The sequence below is a fragment of the Triticum urartu genome, chromosome 7 (assembly GCF_003073215.2).
Source record: "Triticum urartu cultivar G1812 chromosome 7, Tu2.1, whole genome shotgun sequence".
NCBI classification, from domain to species: domain Eukaryota; kingdom Viridiplantae; phylum Streptophyta; class Magnoliopsida; order Poales; family Poaceae; genus Triticum; species Triticum urartu.
In genome coordinates, this window is record NC_053028.1 from 631,120,374 (window position 1) to 631,135,585 (window position 15,212).

At 49.4% G+C, this 15,212-nt stretch overlaps 1 protein-coding gene across 1 annotated transcript; it reads right to left on the bottom strand.

Annotated features, from left to right (window-relative positions):
- Positions 1 to 894: 894 nt before the first annotated feature.
- LOC125522929 (auxin response factor 17) lies at positions 895 to 6,896 on the bottom strand. Its single transcript, XM_048687968.1, has 14 exons — positions 6,026 to 6,896; positions 5,265 to 5,383; positions 5,013 to 5,111; positions 4,865 to 4,921; positions 4,625 to 4,780; positions 4,430 to 4,514; positions 4,182 to 4,272; positions 3,903 to 4,067; positions 3,700 to 3,822; positions 3,487 to 3,562; positions 3,151 to 3,298; positions 1,899 to 3,040; positions 1,392 to 1,582; positions 895 to 1,299 (listed from the first exon to the last, which is right to left on the bottom strand). The coding sequence occupies exons 1-14, from the start codon at positions 6,084 to 6,086 to the stop codon at positions 1,083 to 1,085; spliced, it is 2,730 nt and encodes a 909-aa protein (XP_048543925.1). The 5' UTR covers positions 6,087 to 6,896; the 3' UTR covers positions 895 to 1,082.
- Between the last annotated feature and the right edge of the window lie 8,316 nt (positions 6,897 to 15,212).

Sequence of the window (15,212 nt, forward strand, 5' to 3'; positions counted from 1 at the left end):
ACCATGATACGCGCCGCCGCCGCTTTCGGCCACCACGTGTGCCGCCGACGGCGACCGGAGATACATCCCCACCGAGGTGAGGTTCGTCCTAGCATAGGTGATGATGCACGGCGCCCCTTGGGACGAGCATCGGGCCAGGTGGGAGAGAGATGGACTGATGGAGTGACGGGTACCTGGGGACGGGGCTGGATTGGGAGCGCCATTAATTCAGGCTTGAAGAAATGGGTGCGAGCGTGATGGATGGATGGATGGATGGAAGGAGGGGCATCGCATCACATCATCAATCTTTCCTTTTCTCCTAATTTCAAAAGTGAAATCCCCAATTCGATTGCTCTAGTCTTTGCACAAGGGGATGAGTGGGTCGGATGGGACCTGTAGCCCTCACATGGTGGGGTGCCGCTCTGGTCCAGCTCTACGCGTGCAAAGCCAAAGCCTCAAAAGGGTGGGAATGATGGGGGTGGATGCCTACATACATTCCTCTTCCCCCCAAAGGTGGCCTCTGTCCATCTTTGGGCCTATCCACCATGGTCCTGCACCACAGCGCCTTTCTACATCTACATGTACAGGTAAATAAATGGCCATGCCAGTTCCGATTGGCAACGCCAGTAACAGCAAATGGTGGTAACTCCAGGGCGCTACTGATCTGAAAGTGAGGCCATGAAGATCACTTCACTGGAGCCTGCTAACTGAATTCTGGTGTCTTGCCATTGATGCATGTGGAACCCAAAAATGCAATGTCAATGCAGAATATGAACAAGATAGGCAACTGCAACAACGACAAGAGAATTGATGACTAGAGCCTACATTCACAGGATTAGTAAGGAGCACTCCACAGAGCAGGGTTTTGGCAGGCTTACCAAAAGGGGGGTTTACGGATCACGGTACAGTTCCTACTTCTTCTCAACATGATATCATCACATGGCATGATTATTAGGCGGTAGTACATGACTTAAAGAGCTAGTACGAATGGTCTATGTGCTTGCTTTCCAGTTCCGGGTCTCGAAAACTAGGAGAGAAAGGAAAAAAGGCTGCAGAAACATACGCGGCGAAGCTACAGCATTAAGCGAGGGCCTTTGCTCTCTTCAGAACTCGACCTCGACCGAGCCGACCGACGCGATCCCGGTGCTCAGGCTCCTTGACTCCTGCCTGCTCGCATAGTCGTCGCAGCTGCTACCGCCACCACCACCGCCTAGCCTCTTCCCGGGGGCCGAGCTCAGGAGCTCCAGGCCCTGCTTGCCCATCTGCTGCACCTCCTGCGGGGACAGGATCTTTATGCAGGACACACTGTTCACGAATTCCCTGCAAAGTTGGAAGCATGCGGCACCACTGTTAAAAAACAGCATGGAAAATGAAGTAACACAGATCATCGTCAGGGCGGTCAAGGAACTTACTGCCAAGGGTCGTCGCCAACCAGAAGGACATCCTCCTCCCGGTCGACGAATACAAGCTGCCAGCCTGATCTCATAGGGTCTTCCAACTGGCCCTCAAGGCCAAATAGGCGCCCCAGTTCCCTACGTAGTTCATGATAGTTGCTAAACTTGGTGATATCAAGCGACCTTCCGTAGGTTCCAGATTTGTAAACCTGTTTGATGTTCACATGGAGAAAAAATAACACATCAAATGCGGTGATGGAACAATTTACCAAAACATCAGAGTATTCTTTTTCTTGCATCTAGTTGTAGTGTGCGGTCAATACTCCAAAAGTTGAGTAAAAATAGCATCAGATGTGTGTCTACCAATTTTAAGACATGTCTTTCTATAGATTGATAGTCACGAAATGGGCAAAACAGATAGCAGCTATATATTGTTAAAGAAGCAACATAGTTTCAGGGAAATAAGCAAGATAGTTTCAAGGAAGAAGTAACATGATTGCTCGTCATATAGAGAAAGCCACTCACCTTCACAAAGGTTGCAGGTGGTTGATTGACTTGATCAGGAGTGTGTGAACATGGCACATATCCCGACTCATCCAAGCATCCTGAACTATTTAGTGTCTGATCCAAGGAGAAATCATGTTGAGAAGGGCTCAGAAAATTGGAAGTGGAATAGGGAATTGCCGTCGAATCATTCTCGTCATGAAGACCTCCTTGCATCAGAAGTGAGTGTGAGTCTATATTAACGCCGAACAGAAGATGATTCTGAGGATCAGAGCTCCCATCTTGATCCACCAAGCAACCTCTTCCAGGAAGTGGCGCCAATGCAGAGCTTTGAGGTATGCTAGGTGGTGTTGAGGATAGCTGTTCCATGTGCGTGGTGGACTGAGGACGAGAAGGAATCAGAGACTCCACTGCAACTCGCTTTGACGACCATGAGTCAGGGACAGGTACCGCGGTAGGCCTTGACATACTCCGGTGTGAAGCTGTTTCTGATGAGAATGGCCCCAAGGTATTATGCATGGCGGGGGCGCCGGATGGGGACAATGAGCTCATATTCGTGTCCGAAAAGCTCTGAGACTGCGAAAACGGTAAGGCCGTTTGCAGTGCTGTAGGTGAAGACTGAGGACCTGGGGAGAGTTGAGAATATGCTGACTGGTAGTTTGCCATATTCTTCTGTTGTTGCATATGCTGATGTTGAGGGACTTGCATACCCTGCGATTGCTGCTGATTTGATTCTTGTTGTTGGAGAAGCTGTGGCTTCTGCTCATTGAAGGACTGGCACCGTTGGAGCTGCTGTTGAAGGAACTCAGACTGAGCCTGGCCTTGGATCGTGGTGCCATTCATGTTTTGAAGGTATGACTGCTGCTGAAACTGAGGTTGCATTTGCTGCAAAATCTGACTTTGCAGAAGCGGCGTAGCCCTACCAACCATGTTCTGTGGCTGCTGGAACTGCAACATCGTGGGTGACATCTTTGTTGGGTCCTGGAATGCAGCCGCAGCCATCGTTTGGTAAATGTCAGGTTGTAGGCCAAGTAACGACGCATCCAGCCTTGGCTGCATCCAGGGATTCATGCCAGCACCACCGAAATTCAGCGACTGGAAACCAGGGTTTGCACTATCTCGAAGCCACATGAGCGAGGAAGTCAAGTCATCATCCTTACCACCTACAGAAAGAGAAAGATAATTTATAACACTCCATGCTGAAAGAATGCTACACAATTATTCGAGCATAGCTATTTACGAATGCTTGTTAAAGACCAGCTGTCCATCATACCATGCAGAGAAGGCAAGCCTGTTGGCCAAGGTCGCTTCAGTCTAAGAGGAAAAGGAGTAGGATACATCGGGAAAGTTGTCAGGGGTTCAATCTCCCAAAGTGACACCCTTGGCTGCCTCTCTCCAGCAGTTGATTCATCCCAGCCAACCTGCATTTTTCATAGACAAACTTTTCTGTCATGCTAAACTGTGAGGTTGGTACCAAGAAAAAGTAAGCAATATCTATAGGAATTCATCTTGTCTAACAAAAACTTTGCATGGTGCATGGTAAACAACAGGCGATGTTCATGAACAGACTTGACTGGAGGCAATAATAAGTGCTAGCCCATAAATATACCTTTACAGAGCGCCAATGTGAGTTTGGCCAACGAACATCATCGAGATCACTAATTCCTGTAATTGTCCCCATGTATCTGAAAAATAAGAATAATCAGTATGGTTAGACAGTTTAATGATTTTTAGGTAAGACTGCTAATAGTTAATACCGTTTCTTGCTGCAGCTTGTCTAGAATAAAAGATGAAAAGCACATCAAAGTTAAATTTGGCATACCTCCTAACACTTGACTCTTCTGTCTCAAAAAGCATCCTGAAACGCATCCCCACCGATATACGGGTATGATACACGGCTTTTACATACTTGGCAAGTGGTATAACAAACTCGCAAGGACTGGCTCTGCACAAACAGAAGAGTTTAAACTTAAAGCATTCAGAAGGAAAAACACAGAACAAACAAATGCATACAATTTTTTTTACCTTGGGTTATAAAAGATTGTAAACCGGCTATTTGTTGAAGCAGCATGAGCAGCTGCAGCAAGAAGACCAATGTGCATGCTATCGCTAGATAGGACAGAAGATGGCATGACAGTTTGTGGCCGAGTTGCCCGGCGAATTCCCAGAAGAAGCTGATTGTTGTCATTCCTGAAAATTCAAGGGGATACACAAATTTGACCGATGAGAATTTGTGTGCTGGAGTAGACATCGAGGAGAGAGGGATGCCTAGTTATCATCTGAGTGTTGGAACAATGAACATACCAGATAAATAGGACAGAGTCCCCAGCGACAAGTCTCTTTGCACTTACAAAGACACTCCAGCCTGTAGTGAGAAGATGCCGCTTTGGCTGACCTGCAAAATAAGAGCTTTTCAGTAAGCTTCTCCATTCTCTTAACTCTTCTTAAGATAAACCTTCATCGGGGGAAAATAGAGTAAACAGAAAGAATCATGCTTGACATTGTTCCCTGACACATTTTTCAGAAGATATCAGAGACTGAGAACCACTCACCGCGAAAGATGTGACGGAATTTCCACTCATTGCCATGAAGATCTTTTGCAAACAACTCCTGTGCTGGAGGCTGCATAGTGAAATCCTACAAAATGTTACAGGCAAGTTAGAAGAAGAGTTGATGATTCGGCTCACTCCATGAAATCAAGTAAAATTCAAAAATCAAGCTGGAAAGTGTAGGGAAGCGGCACAGACCAGCGGAGGAAACACTTTCTCAGCTGCTCGCCGGGGAACAGAGAAGCCGCCATGCGTGCTTGTGTCACTCGCAGTTAATGTTTTGCAAAAATAATTCGTTGGCTGTTTGTTTGCAGTACCTAATTCAGCAGGTAGATACGGATCCTTCAGCTCTTGCTGAAAAGAGAAGCAAGCTAAAGTTACTCTCTTGGATACTGAGTCAAAAAAACTTTCACATGGCACATGGTAAATATGAATTACCGGGTTAAGCGGTTGCAAGGTCATCTGCGCATAGACCTCGTCCGTCTCTGCATCGGCCTGAAGGTAATAAAAACCAATGATCAAACACAAAGATAGCAGTGATATTACATGGCTGGTAAAAATGTGTGCTCCAAAACTCAACACTTACATGCATGGTCACATTGTGCAGCTGGCAGATAAGCTGTGGAGGCAAATTGGGATAGTTGGGGATCTGAGACTCGATCTCTTTATTCGTCGACGCGGCTACCTGAGACAGAAATTCACCCAGTAAATCGACAGACACAAAGAAAGCAAACGATTTCTAACATAATTAAGCCAGATTTTTTCTGTTCTGACGCCGAAAGCTAGGATTCAGGATCATGCAAAGTTCCTTGCACTGGAGGTGGAATTTTGCACCAACCTGCTCGCTGTGTCCCTGTGGGAAGTACACCACCCTGCTGCCGACCGCGGGCAAGGAGACGAGCGGGCCGGCGCAAGCGTGCCATAGCTCCGAATTCAGGCACTTGTGCTCCTCAGCAACTGTAATGGCAAAATCATATGAGCAGCAGGCTTGTCAGTGTTGATTTTTAACAGATAATGATGGCTCAAGGGGCTGTAACAGCTCTGAATTCATATATGCTGGTCTTGAAGATTATTCAAGAAGGCGGGCATGCAACGAAATGAACTTCTAATTAGTGGCCTAAGGTTATTAATTTATTTTTCATCTTCGTGGAAAATCAACAATTATGCAGACGCAAACAGACATATTTCAGTAAAACTAAAATAACAAATTAACACACACAGCAGGAAATTGGATGGGAAATAGGCGAGATTGCAGAACCGAAATTCCACTCCAAAGAAATTAGTACTGAACTGAAATTTCACAGGCATAAAAGTACCCCCAAAACACACAAGAAGCATTTTTCATACCGATTGCAGCAACCCCCAACAAATCCAAATATTACCCCGGACCCGAATTCGACGCATTGGGGTACGATGGCCTGATCACACGGCTATAATCAATCCGTGGAGAGAGCCTCCGAGGAAAAAAATCACAAGCACAAGCGAGAGCCCAGTAGTAGTACTGGTAGTCCCACAAACTCCAAATCACACGGACAGCGAATAAATGAAGAGCGAGGGCAGCAGCCCACGGACGGGGCAGGAGACAGAGGAATACCGTACCTTCCGGCGACGGCGGCGCCTGGGCCGGGAGGACGGCGCCCGCCGGCGACGAGAGCCTCATTTTTTGTTGCGATGAAAAAGGGCAATCAGAGACCGATCTGATGAAGGGGAGGCAGCAATAAAAGAGCGTGCGCGGGCGGAGGCGGGGGAAGGAAGGGGAGAGCGGAGGAAAGATTCCTCCTTTTCAGGCCAAATTACAGCGCCTTCCCTAATAAACCCGTCGCTTTCCCGGCTCCTCCTCCTCCTCCTCCTCGCCAACTCACTCGCCAGGGAATGGAACGGAACGGAATGGGATGGAATGGAAGGGAGCCGAGAGCCCCTTTTGCCGTGCGCAGTCACGCTTCCTGATCCTTCCTCCCCGGGAAATCACCGCGGGCGTTGCGCCCAAGTTGCCGCCTCCGAGGACGGCAGAAAACCCCGATCCCCGGCCGCCGGAATGCGCGGGGGCGCCGCCGTCACGGCCGCCGGAGCCGGGAGACAGTCGATCCGAGGAGCCGCCCCGTCGGATCTCGCGGCCGCGAGCTCCCGACGGCCTAACGCCGCGCGCCGGCCGCCGCCCCCCGGCAGATCCGAGCGCCGCCGCCGCCGGAGAGGGGCATGCTCGCCGCCTCCTTTGCTCGCTTGCTTCGGAGCTGCGGTCACAGCTGGCTGCTTGCTTGCCTCGGCCCGGCTTCGCTTTCTTGGGCTCGGCTTGCTCGCTCCCTCCTCCTCTGGCCGCTTGCTTGCTCTGGCTCTGGCCGCTGCCGCCGCTGGACCTGTCCTTGGGGTTTTAACCCCACGAGTGGTGCTAGCCGCTTTCCTCAGTCCCCCTCCCTCTCCCCTGTAAAATCGTGTACAGTACGTACGCCCTTTCGTCCGTTTTACTAAGCGACTTGGAAGTATACTTGTACAGTTGTGCAGGGGCAGGTATTTTTATAGCAGTGCTGATGAGGAGGCGTGCGCTCCTGCTTTGCTCGTGCTCCCCGGAATATGTGTGGCATGTGCAGTGAGCGAGCGTTCTCTGCATGTACGCGTACGATATGCCCGCTCGCCTGTGTGAGTGATGTGAACGTCTCCTCCCTGGTGGAGTGGAGTGCTGCTACTCAATTAATGGTGGTGTGTGTACTACTGGCTTTTGTTGCTGGAAGCACAGAGATTAATGGTGGTGTTTGTATTACTTGAAAAAAGCAGCTTTGCTGTTTTCAGTTACATGAATTTTCCTCCCTCTTTTTTTAAGAAAATAATCAACTGGGTTGCACCGCGTGAATCCAAAAAATGGACAAAACCAGTTTTGCTTCGGCACACCCCTAAAAAGTTTGGGCGGATCTTAAAGATACCGAAAAAGGGTATTCTCGTACATTCAGGATCAACTAATTCTAACACGTATTCCTTCAATGGATCAAACGAGAGATCACAACAATTTAAACCTTTTTTTATTAAAGGGATTACTTTTAATGACAACCTTCAATCCGTATTGAAATCTATTAAAAAAAATCTAGAGGAGTGTATTGAAGCAAAAATCGACACTCTAGATCATTAACTTATTACGGGTAAAAGAAATTCTACTTTGTGTACATGTCAAGATATCTATGTGAGCTGCTACTCGAGGGTACAAACTTTCAACTTTATCATTGAGATATATTGAACCTTTTTCTTGCTTCTGCTTTTTCTACCCGTGAATAATACATTAAATCTGCATTACTATGTATAGAACATTATTTTTTTTTAGGATTATGGTGTTTGCCTGTTTTTTCTTCAATAGATGGGAACAATTTATTTTCTTAATTAATGGAACATGCAAAATAATTGCCTTGGTTTTAAAAGTACAGGGTCGTCCACTTTTCTCAACATTTTTGTTTGTAAATGGGTGCATATGAACCTAAATTGGTAACTCGCTAAGGAAACACACGTCCATTCGGATTTGTAAGGCGGGCACATGATTTTATGTCTTCAGTTTGCTTTTATACTGTCATTTTGCAAAACGAAACATGCCAGAAAAATTGTAAGTTTAGAACCTTCATTAATCCAATGTTGTACTTTTAGTGGCATAGCACACATGTTCGCTAGTCAAATCGGTCGTGGAGGTGCGAAGGGCCCTGGCCCCTCGCCGGCGAGAGAGACTCCACTCTCGTTTTTGTTTAGATCAGCGTCTTCGTTGGGTTTGTGTGGGGATGGCGATGTCCCCTTGTAGGAATAATGTCTACCACGTCTAATCCATGTCCCGATGGTGTGCCTACCATCATCGGAGAGGGCATCTGGTGGTGTAGATCTCGCGGGATTTGGTCGGTGTTGATTTTCAGTGGATTGTTTTGGATCGTTGTGTCTTTGCATATGTTTGACCGTTTCGATCAACGCTTCTCTTCATTGGTGATAGTTGTTATCATGGTGCACAGGGCATGTGAGGCCTTAGCACGATGACTTAAGAAGGTTTGTCTAGCTCTGACGAGGGAGGGCCGATGACGGTGGTGCACCTTCGGCTCGCTCCGGTGGTTCTAGTCGTCGCTGGGTAGTTTACGAACCTAGACATAATTTTTGTTATTTCTGGTGTTCTCTATGTTGCCATGACGGTTGATGAATACATAGGAGTTTCTCTAACAAAAAGAAAAACCATGATATGGGGTCAAAAACTTCTGAAACAACGTAGGCATGTCCAGGCTAGGTAGACACACGTACAAATCAAATTTGGCGGAAAAGTAGATTTCTCATGGACATAGGAAAAGCTCATATCAAGTTATCATACAGCAAGCCAGGTAATGTATTTTCGATAAAAGAATTTTCATCTAATCGGCGAATCGAGGTGATATACAACTGTTGTAAACTCAGGCAATGACTTTTCACATTAGAAATAAACTCACAAAAAAAAGGGTGCATATGAACAGAGCAAGTACATCACTATCTTGTGTTAAGAAAAATACTCCCTCCGATCCGTAATAAGTGTTGTGTTTTAGTTCATTGAATCCATAATAAATGTCACGGTTTTAGTTCATTGAATTAAAACTGAGTGCATCCCTATTTTAAAGTTAAAGTAAGCATATACCGCAAGTTATTATATTATTTTTTTGGCATCAAACCGCAAGTGATTTTATGTTGCAGAAAAACCTACATGTTTGTGTTTTTCTACTAGTCTTCTACATCTATGGTTTTGTTTTCACATAAAAAAAACAGAAATACGACTTCTCAGGAACACACAAACATTGTGTCCATGTGCACCTATGATCATACTACTCCCTTCGGTCCTTTTGATTATGCATATAAGTTTCGTCTGAAGTGAAAGTATCTCTACTCTGCCTAAATTTATAGAAAAATGCACCAACATTGACAATGTCAAATCAATATGTTTACATTTGTTAAGAAATTTAGTTTCATAGTATACTTATTTGGTATTGTGGATGTTCATATTTTTTAACATAAATTTGTTCAAACTTTACAAAATTTGATTTGACTCAAATCTAATACGCGGAGCAAGGGGGTGTTTGTTTCCAGGGACTTTTTTATTTTGGGACTAGAAAAAGTCCCTAGCAAACCAAACAGGATGAGACTTTTTTGGGACTTTTTGCTAAAAGTCCTTAGAAGCACCTCCTTGAGAGTCTTTTTCAAAAAGTCCTAAGGATTAGAAAAAGTCATAAGACTAGAGAACCAAACACCACCTAAAAAGGACCGGAGGGGTAACATTCATACTAGTAGCGGTTTTACAGGTTTTAATTGTAGCACAAGTAAATATTTTTACCATTTCCGGGAACCAGCTGCTACTAGTAGAGTAGTACTCACTCCATTCCACAATGTAGTGCTTTCTCTATCTTCGTGCTTCAACTTTGACCGTAAATTTAACTATCAAGACCGATTGCGGCGGGAGCAAAAGTTATATCAGTGAATTTGTATTCAAAAGAAGTTTTCAATTATATAATTGTTTCTCCCGCCGCAGTTGGTCTCGTTAGTTAAATTTATGGCTAAAGTTGGATTTCGAGAAGCGCGAACGCACTATATTTTGGAATGGAGGAAGTAGTAGTAGACCACTGGGGAACAAAACATGGTGACGCCACCCTCATCCGAATTCGCGCTTCGTCTTGGCCTCTTCCGTCACGCCAGGCTCATTGAAGCTGCTTATTAAATTCATCCGGCAGTCCTAATCTGGTTGGAGTGGTTGCCGTAATGCCGTAGCAGTCAAACCAGCCACTACAATAGACTTAAACGACGATATTGGCTCGACACATTTGCCGTTATTAGCAGCAGTACGTGGAGTAGTATTTGCACCCCAACCTCGGCTGCCTAAGTTAAGCTACGCGAAAGGAACCAAGATTACGCACAGAAACCTCGATTTGCCAGCCAATGAAGCGGAACGCAATCTGTCTGACAGCGATAGTCAATTTGCCCGAGCACCATATATCGACCGTCCGATTCGATCCAACGGTGTTTGACAGTAGATCAGCTCCGATCGTACATGAACCAGAAATGGAAAAAATCAACGCCGTGCCACATGTGCAGCCGTATGTAACCGGGCCCACGTAAATTCGAGTGTGATGTGTGTCTGTACATACGGCGCTACTATTTTCTCACAAGCGCCTGGATCCGTCCCCGCACAAGAGCGCCGGAGCGGTTCCTTTCGTCGAACTGTTTGCCGATGGGGGCGGCATTTATCACGCGCAGGCCCGGCCGTCTCCATCCCCATCGCGTCGATCGCCGATCTCGGATACCACCACGCACGTACAGTACATACTACAAGCATAGTAGTACCAAATACGGCGCTGGGGAGAGCGTGTCCTCCTCGTCGCCTCCTTTCCCGGCGACAGGAACGGCGCGCGGCCGGACCCGTCGGCCTCAGGCCCCTGGCCGGCCGGCCTCCACGCCGCCGGGATTTCTTAATTGTTGTTTCTGTTTGTTTTTGTTTATTTATTCCTCTTCGATTTAGCGCCGGCGGAAAATGGTCGTGCGGCCGTGCTGGGTGGCCGGGCGACATGTCCGGGATGGGGTAAACTCGTGGTTATGAGTCGACCAATCCTGGAGATAATTGGCGTTTTGGTCGTGGTCGTGGACCTGCCGCGCTGTGCTGTCCCGGGTAGGGATGGGTGGGTGCTGCTGGAATACTGCGGAGTGATGGCGTGGATCACATGCGTTTTCGTGGGGGTTCGGATCGGGCGATGCGCTGCTCCTGCTGCTGCCTGTGGCGTGCGTGCGTCGTCAGGTCAGGTGGAGTCGCTGAGGTTGAGAGAGATTCCGTGCAAGGTTCCGCTCCGACTCGTGTCGTGTCGAGAGGCCGGTCCACGGAGGGTCGTGGGCAGCAGCTCGGCCGGAGTGGCTCCTCGTGCCGACCGACAGGCGCGCACGGATCCGGCTCACGTCGCGTCGCATCGCCGCGCGCCGGGTTACGCGGAACCGGCCGGCTCGGGTCGGGTCAGTGCGACCGCGCAGGCAGGCGCACGCACATGGGACGGTGACCGTGAGCGGAGTCGTTGGCGGTGGCACCGTCGTCAACAACAAGCGCGGCGCCAGGGCCGGGCCGGAAAGCGCTCTGCGGCGAGGCCACGCGGTACTACGTGCCCCCCGCGTCGTGGCGGGCAACATGACCGGAGCGAGTGGCGGACCTCTTGTACGTCCGCTCTGACGCGGGCGTCGTCCGCACACAAGTTTGACGCCCGCGGGTCATGTGTGTGTGCACTACATGTGCCCGCGAGGGGGAGGAACCGTGCCGTCCGTCCGGCTGCAGGTCCGTCCGTCGATGTGACCGTGTCCATCCTTGGTTGGGGCCGAGACCAACCAGTTTGGTATGCGTACGTGATCGATACGGCGGATTCCCAAACGCCACCCAACCACCTCTATGCACGTCTCACTTTTTATCCGGGCCAATCGGACGGCCGACCTGTATGCACGTTACTATCCAAATCCATCGCAGAGTTGTGCTAGTGTTTGTCCTTAAACCACTGCAAGCTGCACATGCCCACCATTACTATCGAGCTACACCACCCCTACTGCATATGAGATGACCAGACCGTCTGCCTGCACGACCGCCGACGAGGCCACGCACGGTCTCGCAGCAGCTGTCGAACAAACTTGTTCACAAACTAAGCCTCTTGCACGTAACCACGGAAGCGATGCGTTCTCGCACCGGCGGCCGGGCCCCCACCGTCCGCCGCGCCCGCGCCGGTACCACGACCTACGCCTACACGTAGGTACGTACCACTGCCGCGCGGCGCATGCAGGCAGGACGGGAGGGGCCGCGGCGAGGGAGCGGACCTGCCGACGCGGCGTGCCCGTACCGGTCGACCCCATGCTCGTTCTACTAGTACGTTACGTACGTAGGCCGGTCCATCCATGGTCCAGCCGGCCGCCCCGTACCCGGCGGCCCCATTCCCATTGCCAGCACTGTACGTTCGTCGACGCCGTGCTCGGGTCTGACCCAGGCCGCCGCCCCTCGCTGTTTTGTCACAGCTTTTACGTGTCCACAATTAATTAACCGCATGTTCCCTTCAAAAAAAAATTAATTAACCGCATGTTACGGGCGGGCAACCCCTGGCTAGGGAAGGAGGAGCTTTACTGCTAGGATGGAGGCCGGGCTAGCCCTAGTCGTCGCCCGTCAGAGCGGCTGCTACACTGGCCTGTCGGTCGCGGTGCGTGCCCAGCCTCGGCCTCCGCCTCACCAACTGCCGTACCTACCCCTGGCACGGCACATTGAAGCCCCCTCCCGGTCCCCGCCCGTCAGAGGCCGCCGCTCGTGTGAATCCCGCGGTCACACGATTTGTCCGTTCCGTCCGTCCATGGCCCCGCTCCGACGTGCCGGTGCGCCTCATCATCATCATGCTGATGAAGATGCATTTCTAGGGCCAATGAAGAGCTTTTCGCAGCGGCAGCGACAGTAGATAGACGGACGGATAAAAATCGTTCATCGCATGGCCGCGTGTGTGCTGTGCTGTAGCGGAACGGCGACCCCCACCCCCACACGGAACTACGGCCTCTAGATAGGGGCAGGACCCTCCCTCCCTTGGACCCCTCCAAAATGGTCCATGCTCTCTCTCTCTCTCTCTCTCTCTCTCTCTCTCTCTCTCTCTCTCTCTCTCTCTCTTTCTCTCTCTATAGCCCGTAGCAGTGTCGAGATGGGAATGGGGAGGAAAGGACGGCCTCTTTTCTTTGGAGAAATCAGATCCTTTTCTTTTCTTCGTGGGGTGAGGGTCAAACACGACGCCTCCTTCTCTTTTCTCTCTCTCCGTTTTGCATTGGGCAGCGGTGTGGAGAGCGCCAAACAAACTTGGGACTCGGGAGTGGCTTTTCCCTCCGGAGTGGTGGGTACGCAGCTAGTAGTACCGCAGCGGGGGGCGCCCGAGGCTGGCTAGGCATGGCCAGCCCTTGGGATTGGCGCGGGGCAGGCAGTGCATGCGTGGTCCATCGCTCCATGGGGACGGATGCATGGGGAAGGCGGCCTCTCGAAATGGTAGGTGCCCTAGGTTCCCCGGCGGCATCTTCCCTCTGCACGCCCGTAATTTAGCAAACACGCAGCAGTGTTTTCTGCTGTTTTGACCACGGCGGGCTTGTTACCCAACGAAGCCGTATGTTTTGTCAGCATTCGCGTTTCACATGCAATTACTTTCTACAATTACAGACCTTCTTCTTTTGCTGGCTGGCGTGGTAAGAGTCCCTCGTCTGCTTCAGGTAAGATGCAGACCTTGCCAACTTTTTTTCACTAGATTTGAATCGTTTTACTTATACTACATGTGTACCACTAGTCCTGAAAAGTCCATTCACATTCCTGCATGCGCTCCAAACAGGGACACAAGCACATTCTCCTCGGCCACAATGTTGGCCTAAAACGCAACCGGAAGAAGCTCGTCTAAACAAGCTGCCGCCCTTGGCTTTATTCTAATCCAAGGCATTTGCATTTGCATCCATGCATGCATGCATGCATGCATAAACAAGCTGCCGCCCTTGGCTTTATTCTAATCCAAGGCATTTGCATGTGGAGGATGCCAAAGCGAGCGATGTGGGGCTGGCCACAACCACAGGCGATCGACGGATCCATTCCATCCATGGATGGAACGATCAGCGAGGCATTCCGGGGCTGGGCTGGGGAAAGCGGCTCGGACCCAAGCATAGGAATACCAAAAGAACGCACACCAAGTACCAAAGCAAAGCGCCATTCTATCTTATTTTCTCCTCTCTAGTTCCCAAGCTATCGCTTTGAAGTTTGAATAACTCCCTTTTTCTTTTCCAAGTATGCCACTGTACCACTAACCCTCCAACAGTGTACCTTCGTCGTGTATATGCATGCGATCCTTCTTCTTTTGTGCCTGGCTTTTTTGGGCCCTGGTGGTATGAAAAAGAAGTGTGGGATCCACATCCGTGGTTTTTTTTAGTAAAAGATGGGATATTTATTTTATTTTATCTTTTCAGTTCATCAGGGTATAGTGTACTAGGAGGTGGGCCTCCCTCTCGGGGGAAATCATGATGGCAATTCCCTATGGCTAGGGTTCCGGTCAGTGACTAGAGCGGCCATAGTGGTGACACTGATGGCTCCCCGTCAAGTCCATCAAAGCAAAAGCCTCCCTCCCCCCGGCCGCCGGCCTCCCTCGGGATTCCTGCTTATCTATAATTCACCTACTAAGATATCTTCAGATTTCCCTCTCCTTTATAGCTGAAGCTAGCTAGCATATATGTAGCCATATATACAGCCTTCCTTTCATTTCTTTCGCCCACACTCGTCAAAGTTACTACTATCAGCTTCATGCTTCCGTTTAGTTGTAACCTCCAATAATTTCTGTTGCATTATGGAACTCAACCGGATCCATTGCCCGATGGAGCTTTGTGTCAGTAGGGACTAGGGAGTAGGCTCCGGACAGAGCAGTGCATGGCCATGGCGTTCGTTGGGCAGCGCTAGATCCTAGGGCTTTTTCTCCTTGGAGTGCTGCTTTCCTTGCCCCGTAGCGTACCGTTCCCGGCTTTAACTCTCGATCACTGTGCGCGTGATGTCCTCTCTTATCCTTTGTCGTGTCAAGGAACAGTAATGATTGTGCCCGATGTGACTTGATGACCCTAGGGCTCTAGTGCTAGCCAGTACACTTGTCACCCACTAAAATCCATGGAGGATGAATTGCCATCAACCAATCGCCCAAATGCGGCACTGTTCACATTTGCCTACACATCCATAGCCATCTACTCCATCAGTGCACTCCTCAATAACCAACAATCAATTGAGGCAGAGAAGAGAAGAGAAGCTTTTCTCGCG